General features: G+C 47.7%; 1 protein-coding gene across 1 annotated transcript in view; it reads right to left on the bottom strand.

The window, feature by feature from the left end:
• Positions 1 to 1,717: 1,717 nt before the first annotated feature.
• The window catches only part of CRX (cone-rod homeobox), an 11,689-nt gene continuing 4,010 nt past the window's right edge, over positions 1,718 to 9,396 (bottom strand). Inside the window, exons 2-4 of the mRNA XM_010852671.1 lie at positions 4,815 to 4,949; positions 3,935 to 4,086; positions 1,718 to 2,370 (exon numbers count right to left, since the gene is read on the bottom strand). Coding sequence (XP_010850973.1) covers positions 1,723 to 2,370; positions 3,935 to 4,086; positions 4,815 to 4,914 — 900 coding nt within the window. The 5' untranslated portion in view covers positions 4,915 to 4,949 and the 3' untranslated portion in view covers positions 1,718 to 1,722. The remainder of the gene's footprint in view (positions 2,371 to 3,934; positions 4,087 to 4,814; positions 4,950 to 9,396) is intronic.

The raw sequence follows: 9,396 nt of genomic DNA, 5'->3' as shown, positions 1-9,396 counted from the left end.
CCAGCGTTTACACGGATCCAGAGCACAGTGCCGTCTCCTACCTGCCCCTCCCTGGCAAATTTTTGCCTGGATGGGGGATTGACATCCACCCCGTATGTCAATATATGTTGTCTTTCTCTGTTTAGATATCACTTCCCACAGTGGATTCTGGGTCTAATCTCCCAGACCCAGGAGAGATGATGTGTAAGCCATCTTTGGGGGCTCTAGTGATCTCAGGGTGGCGCTCATGGTTCCTCCTGACCTGGCATCATCTGATGCCACCCAGTCTCTCTTTGCATCGTGCCCCTCCTCCTGACCTTGCTTTCTGCCCTGGGGGCCTGGAGCCAGCTTGTCCTGGCTAGTGAGCACAGACGGTAAGTGTCTCTTCCTAAGTTCAGGGACCTCAGCCTGATGCCTTGACATCAGCCACAGTGGGAGTATTTACACCACAGAAATGGGCAACGACAAACCAGGATTTCCTCTTCCTTCCAGAGCTCGTTGTTAAGCACCTCCCAGCATACCACTTCCTTCCCATGCTACTTTCTTTCACTCCTGGCCTTGTGAAACCCACCAGTGAATGGCTCGTGGCTCCTGCCTCCCCTACCCAAAAATAAAAGAACTCAGATTGAGAAAATAGGTGCCAAAGTACCAAACTTCCAAGAGTGTTGGAATGCCTGCATCCTTCTTCAGAGCCTTACACTGCTTGTCTCTGTGGCCATGGGTCAGGCTGTATTCAAATAAATACAGTGCGGCCCCAGGAAAATTTCCCAGGCCAAGCTCTATTTATAGTCCAACCCCACAGTCGAAACTGAAAACAAAACCTCTAAAAGAGGGAGTGTGAGTGCGGGATGTGGGGCTGCCCCCAAATCCATTTCTCTTGCCCCACCCCCGTCTCTTGTATATTTACAGGTGGGAAGCCTGTCCACCTCTTCTTCTCTTGGAAATAGCCACAGTCATAGCTGGTGTACCCCATGCAGCAACCGTGATTCTTCCAGTGTTTAGGTGAAGTTCACCTTTAAAAAAAATGCTAAAACGAAAGAAAACAAACCAGACGTGAAACAGGCAACTTGCCTTCCATTCTTCCACCAGATATGCCCATTTCCAGTGTCGTGAATGAATGATGAAATGTCTTTAAGAAGAAACTAACAAGAAGAAGAAAATACATGTGTGTGTGTGTGTGTGTGTGTGTGTGTGTAGCCCCCTAAACCTATCATGTAAACCTGACGTCTGTGAAATCTGGAAAATTGCCAAATGAATTTCTGAACTTAACGGTATAGTTGGCCTAAAGGTTCCATCCTGGGGCTTCGTAAAGTCTGTCTTTGGAATTTCTAGAAGGATCTCTACCCATGAGCTACAGAAGTGTCCCCGAATGGAAAGTTAAGGAATCAAGCCTCCCTACCTGTTTGTTTAACAGCACTGTGATTTTCTGACCTACACACGACCCCGGGTCAACTGCAAGTTTGGTTTAATTTCGTCTCAGGGTGAGTTCTCAGCACCAGTTTCTGGAGTCTGGGGCTCACGGTTTGAAATGCCGGCTGGACTCTGTATGACACCACCTTGGGGTTGAGAGGATGACTAAGACCTATCGAGCTCCCCGGGAGGAAAGGGGTGGACTGTGTTGGTCACTGGAGCCAAAGAGGCCGTGACCTTTGGAAGGACTTCTGCCACTTCCCCCGGGATGTTGTCCCAGGGCAGGTTGGGACAATGTGCAGGGGGGACAAGAGAGGGAGAGAGGAGGGTCTTCTACAAGATCTGAAACTTCCAGGCACTCTGATCCTTGTAGTCCAGGGGGTCCATGGGGTTGTAGGTGAATTTCCAGGTGCCCGTGGGGTCCTTGAACTCTAAGCTGTCCACAGGGCTGTAAGTGCCATAGCTCTGGCCTGACAGGGAGGTGGGGGACTGGGTCAGGGAGGGCCCCACGGAGGGGCCTGAAAGGGGGCTGAGGGCCGGGCCCCCCAATGGGGGCACCATGGGAGACAGGTAGGGGTCCAGGCCACTGAAATAGGAGCTTGGCGACCCATAGGCTGAGGGAGAAGAGCAGAAAGCAGAAGCAGGGGCGTAGGTCATGGCATAGGGCGCTGAGGTCAGAGAGGGACCCGAGGCCACTAGCCCTGCCCGCTGCGCCTCGGGCAAAGGGGACTCGGAGGCCGGACTCCAAATGGACACTGTGGCCACGGCCGTGGTGGGGGAGCCCGAGGGCCCGGGGAGAGGGGGGCTATAGGAATCTGAGATGCCCAGGGGGTCTGGACAGACATCCGTAGAGGACCTCGGGGATGTGCCTGCCTTCCTCTTGGCAGGACGAGCCTTGGCTTGCGCCCCTGGGGGCTGCTGCTGCTGTTTCTGCTGTTGCCGCTGCTGCCGACATTTAGCCCGGCGGTTCTTGAACCAAACCTGGGGGGCAAGAGGGGAGATGAGGGAGGGTGAGTGGGCAGGAGGCCCAGGGGAGCCTTCGTGATGCCCAGGACATGCCAGAGTCATAACTCTCCACTTTGCAATCGGCTGTGGGGCACTCTGGGGGCTTCCCAGGGGGCTCAGGGGTGAAGAATCCGCCTGCCAATGCAGGAGACTTGGGTTTGATCCCTTGGTCAGGAAGATTCCCTGGAGAAGGAAATGGCAACCCACTCCAGCATTCTTGCCTGGCAAATCCCTTGGACAGAGGAGCGTGGTGGGCTACAGTCCGTGGTGTCACAAAGAGTCAGACACGACTGAGCAGCTAAACTACAACATGGGGCACTCTATTCATCCACCATCCACCCAATTATTTATATATACAGTTGTACAGTCACACACATACCATCATATATAATAGACACAATTGTACATGAATACATTTGCGTGTACATACATAATTACACACATATATACACATTCTTCCAGCCAATCATATGTACATACCTGCTATCATGTAACATACAAATATACACCTATACATTCATCTGCCCACCTAATCATTCATATATACATGGAGACATACAATCATACATATGTACATTCACCATCTAATCATATGCACACACATAACAATCATGCATAAGTACAGTTGTATATAATGTACACAATGATGGGCTTCCCTGATGGCTCAGATGATAAAGAATCTGCCTGCAATGCAAGAGACCTGGCTTTGATCAAGGGAATGGCTACCCACTCCAGTGTTCTTGCCTGGAGAATTCCATGGACAGAGGAGCCTGGTGGGCTACAGCCAATGGGGTCGCAGAGTCTGACATGACTGAGAGACTGACACTTTTACTTCACATACAATGATACACACTTTCATCTTTCCAATCCTATGTACATATGTACACATATTATCATACAAACAAGCATATATACATTCATATATATATCATACATACATACAATCAAACACACACATATACATTTATCCATCCATGCATCCATCCATCCACCCATCCATTCATCCATCCTTCCATCCATTCAATTATTTAATAAACATGTATTCTTCTACTCCTTTGGGCACACAGCAGTGAAGCTGACATTCTAGTTGAGAGAGACAGCATATAAATAAATGGTAAGGAAGGAAATCACATAGAATTTTAGAAAGTGATAAATGCTATGGGAGAACCAATTGAGCAGAGTGAGGCGGAGTAGCAGAGTTGGGATGGCGGGAAAAAGCTGCAGCTTCTAATGCCAACGGCGGTGTAGGTCTCATTGACTGGCAAGGTGACTAGATTGGTTGATAAACAAAGAGTTGAACAGGGTGTAGGGAACATATCTTCCAGGTAGAGGGAGCAGAGAGTGTTCTTGGTGGGAATGCTAAAGGAAGGACCGGGGGCAGGGCCGCTGGAGTAGAATGAGAAGGGATAGGCGTGCAAGAGAGGAAGCCAGTGAAATAATGGGGATGGGGGATTAACAGGACGCTGCATGACTTCAGCTCTTCCTCTGTGACCTCTCCCTCTTCCCTCCGCTCTGGATCCCAGGAACCAGGACACCCCACCTGAACCCTGGACTCAGGCAGGTTGATCTTCAGAGCCACCTCCTCACGGGCATACACGTCCGGGTACTGAGTCTTGGCAAACAGGGCTTCCAGCTCTTCCAGCTGGCTTCGCGTGAAGGTGGTCCGTTCTCGCCGTTGCTTTCTTGGGGCGCCTGGGGTGAGGACAGAAAAGCAGGACCTTCGGGTGACCTGAGACCCCACTCTCTGCATCTGTTGACACAAGGTTCTGAGAAGGCGTGGGATGCCGACAAGCCTCTTCTGGGTGTTCTTCTGCCCAAACTAAGGGGGTGCTGATTCCCTCAACTTCTAGACCTCACTCTGTCCCCCTGGGAAATGGGGTCTCCCTTTGCCTGTCCTTAGGGGGACTCTTGCCTCACCCCGAGGAGAACTGGCTTTACCTGTGTAAGAAGGTATATGAGTTTGGTTTTTATCCCCTTTCTAAAATTTCTTCTGCACTAAGACATTCACTTGAAACACGACATTTGGGATATCCAGCCATTTGGGGATATCCAGCCTATGAAAGAGGCAGGACCGTAATGGTCAACTTAATAAAAGAATAATACCATCAAAAATAGAACGCTTCCTTCGCTAAGAAATAAAGCGTGCTGACAGATGGGAATTCCTCTGGGTCCCCCTTCCAGATGGCTTCCCTCCCTCACCCGAGACGGAACCACTGTCCTAAATTTCTGTGAAGACCCACATGCTTTCCTGCATCCCTGAGACATGTGGGGTGGTGCTCTGCATTTACAGATGAGCCCGTTTGGCTGGTGTATGGCCCTGATGTCACTCTTGTAAGTACCCATCCTCTTCCTGAGGGCAAGGGACCCCAGAAGATGGGGGCCAGCTGGGGGTGAGGGGCGGGGAGGACGACTGTACTCACTGGGGTAGGACACAGCTGGGTGCATCAGATCCACACTGGGGCCACTCAGGGCCAAGGCGTTGACGGAATAGTGGGGCCCCGGGTTCATATACGCCATCATGATCTTCGGGGATGCTGGGGCCCAGGTCAGGGGGCCTGCAAGAAAAGGATGGGTGCTCACAAACTCCCCAGTTCATCACCGCCTCAGTCTCTTCCTAGATATGTGACCTTTGGCAACTTATTCCCCCACTCTGTGCCTGGGTTTCCTCACCTATAAAACAGCCCTCTGCTTAAGGTCGTCAAAGTGTCACTGGGGCTCTGTAAAGCCAAGATCAAAAGCTGCAATGAGCATTCTAAATGGAAGCTCTTATTTCTACTCTATCCTTTAAAAATCTTCTGACCTACTCCCTTGTCCAAGACCTTTCCCCTCCCCGTGTGTTAGTGTTAGTCGCTCAGTCGTGTCCGACTCTGCAACACGTGGACTGTAGCCCTCCAGGCTCCTCTGTCCATGGGATTGTCCAGGCAAGAATGCTAGAGTGGGTTGCCATGGCCTTCTCCGGGGGAACTTCCCAACCCCTAGGACCTCAAAAAAGATGTTCAGCCTCACACAGAATCATGACAAGTAGGGTGACCAGTGGTCTCAGTCTGCCGGGGATGGAGAGCTTTATAGGGATGTGGGATTTCAGTGACAAATCTGAAAAGTCCCAGACAAGTCGGGATGGTTAGTGACCCCAAGGGAGTCACAGTCAAATGACAGCATGCAATGATCTCCCATGACTATTTTTGACCCATCAAGTTGGCAAAGATCAAAGAGGCTTGGTAACTCCAGGGCTAGCCTCAGAACAGGCTTCTCGTGTCAGATGGGCGACAGTGCGGATGGAACAAACTGCAAACATTTATCAAAGAAAAACGCAGTCTTTCCTCGGTCCCAGCAATTCGCCTTCAAGGTGCCTCGGCCACCTCATCAGAAGATGGGAACGAACAATACAACTTACATCTTTAGGCTGATGTGAGGGTCAAATGAATTATTGTGCATCTGATACTTAAAATAGCACCTGACATGCAGCAAATGCTACAAAACTGTGGCGGTTATTATGATTTGCAAGCGGACATTTGCATAGATTTTATGCTCGGATACTTCTTATTGGAGTATAGTTCATTTACAATGTTGTGTTGGTTTCTGGTACACAGCAAAGTGATTCAGTTCTGTATTTTTTTCATATTAGTTTCCATTACAGGTTATTACAAGGTAATGAACAGAGTTCGCTGCGCTCTACGGTGGGTCTTTGTTGTTTCTCTCCTTTATATATCATAGTGCGTTTCTGTTAATCCCAAACTCCTAATTTATCCCTCCCCACCCAAGCTAGGATTTTTAATGCAGCATATTTATAATTGCCGCAATGTGGAAGCACCCTATACGTTCACCAAAGGGGACATAGTAAGTTATGTAATTTAAGTAAGTTATGTTACGATTATGGCACATCCGGGCAAGAGAGTACTATAAAGTCATTAAAAACTATAATTCTCTGTGAATGGACTTGAATCGACCTCTAGTATATAGTTAAGGAAAGATTATCCTGGGACTTCCCTGGTGGTCCAGTGGTTAAGAATCCACCTTCCGATGCAGGGGATGTGGGTTCGATCCCTGGTCGGGGAACTAAAATCCCACATGCTGTGAGGCAGGTAAGCCTGAGCACCGCAGCTACTGAGCCTATGTGCTCCGGAGCCAGTGGGCTGCAACTAAAACCCAGCACAGCCAAATAAATAAATTAAAAAAAAAGATTATCCTAAACTTAGCAATGAGACAAATGGTTGACAGCAAGTCACCTCCTGGTTATCTAGACAACCAACCCAAGCATTGGTTCCTTTTCTAGGGGACTGTACCCTTGCTCAATTGATTCTTCACTGTTGATTAGGATCCAGACACTGGCAACTTTCAGATGTTTGGTTGCCAATGATTTGTCTCTGGTAGAAAAGATAACCTCAGAGTTACAGTTTTGCTGCCTGTAGAACTTGAACTAGTTTTGTACCTAACCTGACCAGCTTTTTTCAGCACACCTTTTCCGAATAACAGTATTAACCTCTCTTCCTTGAATTCTCCTTGGAAACAGCCGGTTCACGACTTAAATCTTTGTTTTTGGCTTATTACATGTGCCTAAGAGTCAGGTTTTTTATTTTTTTATTACATTTTGGCAATACGGGGTGTGTGTCTGTGTATTAGATATCATATTTTACCAAATTATGGGCTTCCCTGGTGACTCAGTGGTAAAAGAATCAGCCGGCTAATGCAGGAGACACAGGTTCAACCCCTGGGTGGGGAAGATCCCCTGGAGCAGGAAATGGCAACCCGCTCCAGTATTCTTGACTGGGAAATCCCATAGACAGAGGAGCCTGGCAGACTACAGTGCATAGGGTCACAAAAGATTTGGACATAACTAAGCGACTAAACAACAAAAACCACATTATATATACAACGTATATTCAAAGGGAAAAAAGTGCAGTGCTGTGTATAGTAGATATCATTTATTACTAGATTATATATACTATATATGTGTATATATGTATCAAAGGAAAGAAACAGTGTGTATAGCATGCTACCACTTGTGGTTTTTAAAAATATATACATACATATATTTCTGCCTGCCAATGCAGGAGACTTAACAGACACAAGTTCAGTCCCTGGGTGGGGAAGATCCCCTGGAGGAGGAAATGGCAACCCACTCCAGTATTCTTGCCTGAAGAATCCCACGGACAGAGGAGCCTGGTGGGCTACGGTCCATGGGGTCGCAGAGAGTTGGACATGACTGAAGCGACTGAGCACAGCATGTATACATATATTTATATATTCCTACTGCATAGAACATTCCCAGGAAGAAGGACACAATATTCAGTAAAAGTGGCTGCCTCTGAGGAGCTGTGTTGTATCCATACCTTGTTTTACAGTTTGGATTCCTTTTTAACCACGTGTGTGTAAATTACCCTTTCAACAACAAAGCCAACAATACCACCTATTTAAAAGAGAGAGAGAGACGCTCTCCAGGGCTCCCTATCGCCCTAGTTAAGATGACCTCAGGAGACCTCTCAGCCTCTCCAGAAACTTCCAATAACTGTTCTGGGCCAGGAATGCCTCTCTCCCAGCCCAAAACCCCCTCTCACCAGCTAACTAACCCCTTCTTCTCGAGGACACAGCTTAAACATAATTTCCCAGGAGAGCCAGCCCACACCCTAAACAGGATGTCTCTCTCTCTCTCTCTCTCTCTCTCTCTCTCACACACACACACTTTCTCCTGTTCTTCAGGAATCACACATACTAAATATGACATATTTATAAATATGTTTGCCTGTCTGTCTCCCCTAATCCAGCTACCTGAGAATGGAGACTAGGAACATTTTAGTCCCTGGGGTGTCCCCAGCATGCCCAATAAATATTTGCAAAATAAATAAATGCTTACAATTGGATGGTGTTTATGTGAGCTCCCACCTCATCCTTCTCTCACTGCCCTGTCCTTCTCAACCCTCATTTGAGTTTCGTTTATCATAAACTGAAGTTCTGCTGTCCACTCAGTAAATACTTTTTGAAAATCAATCATGCTCTAAGGTCTAGGGAGACAATAAGAAATAAGACACACAGCATCTCTGCTCTCAAGGGATTGAAATTTGAGGTTCTGATCAGGGAAATCAACATCGAACAAGGAAATAGACTTTTCTTAAGAAACCCAAAATGCTTCCAGAGACTTTCAAGAACTCCAAGGAAAATTAAATGGGGTAGTAAGAAATTAAAAGATGATTACTCCTTGGAAGGAAAGCTATGACAAACCCAGACAGCATATTCAAAAGCAGAGATATCACTTTGCCAACAAAGGTCATATAGTCAAAACTATGGTTTTTCTGGCAGTCATGTACAGATGTGAGAGTTGGGCCATAAAGAAGGCTGAGTTGCTTTCAAACTGTGTTGCTAGAGAAGACTCTTAAGAGTCACTTGGACAGCAAGGAGATCAAATGAGTCAATCCCACAGGGAATCAACCTTGAATATTCATTGAAAGACCTAATGCTGAAGCTGAAGCTCCCGTACTCTGCCACCTGGTGAGAAGAACCAACTCATTGGAAAAAACCCTGATACTGGGAAAGATTGAAGGCAGGAGGAGAAAGGGAAGACAGAGGATGAGATGGTTGGATGGCATCACCGACTCAATGGTCATGAGTTTGAGCAAGCTCCGTGAGATGGTGAAGGACAGGAAGCCTGGCGTGCTGCAGTCCATGGGGTCGTAAAGAGTCGGACATAACTTAGTGACTGAACAATGAACAACAAAATAAGAGAATGATGGGGCTTGAGGTGAGGGTGAGTCGTCTGATTTAGGTGAATGATCAGGGAAGTCAGATGTCAATCAGGGCTGCCATCTCTTGAAGGCTTGACTGAGGCTGGACAGTCAGATTCCTTGGGGTTCATTCTTATGGCTGTTGGCAGGAGGCCTCAGTTCTTGCCACGCAGATCTCACCACAGAACTGCTCAAGCATGCTCTGGGGAAGCATGATCAGGGAAGACCTCTCTCTAAGGAGGTGAATTTGGGGCTGCAAAACGAAGGACTGTGCATCCGCTGTGAG

Source organism: Bison bison, unplaced genomic scaffold (assembly GCF_000754665.1).
Source record: "Bison bison bison isolate TAMUID 2011002044 unplaced genomic scaffold, Bison_UMD1.0 scf7180017864313, whole genome shotgun sequence".
NCBI classification, from domain to species: domain Eukaryota; kingdom Metazoa; phylum Chordata; class Mammalia; order Artiodactyla; family Bovidae; genus Bison; species Bison bison.
Note: the sequence above shows the minus strand (reverse complement) of the source record. Positions and strands in the feature narration are given on the sequence as shown.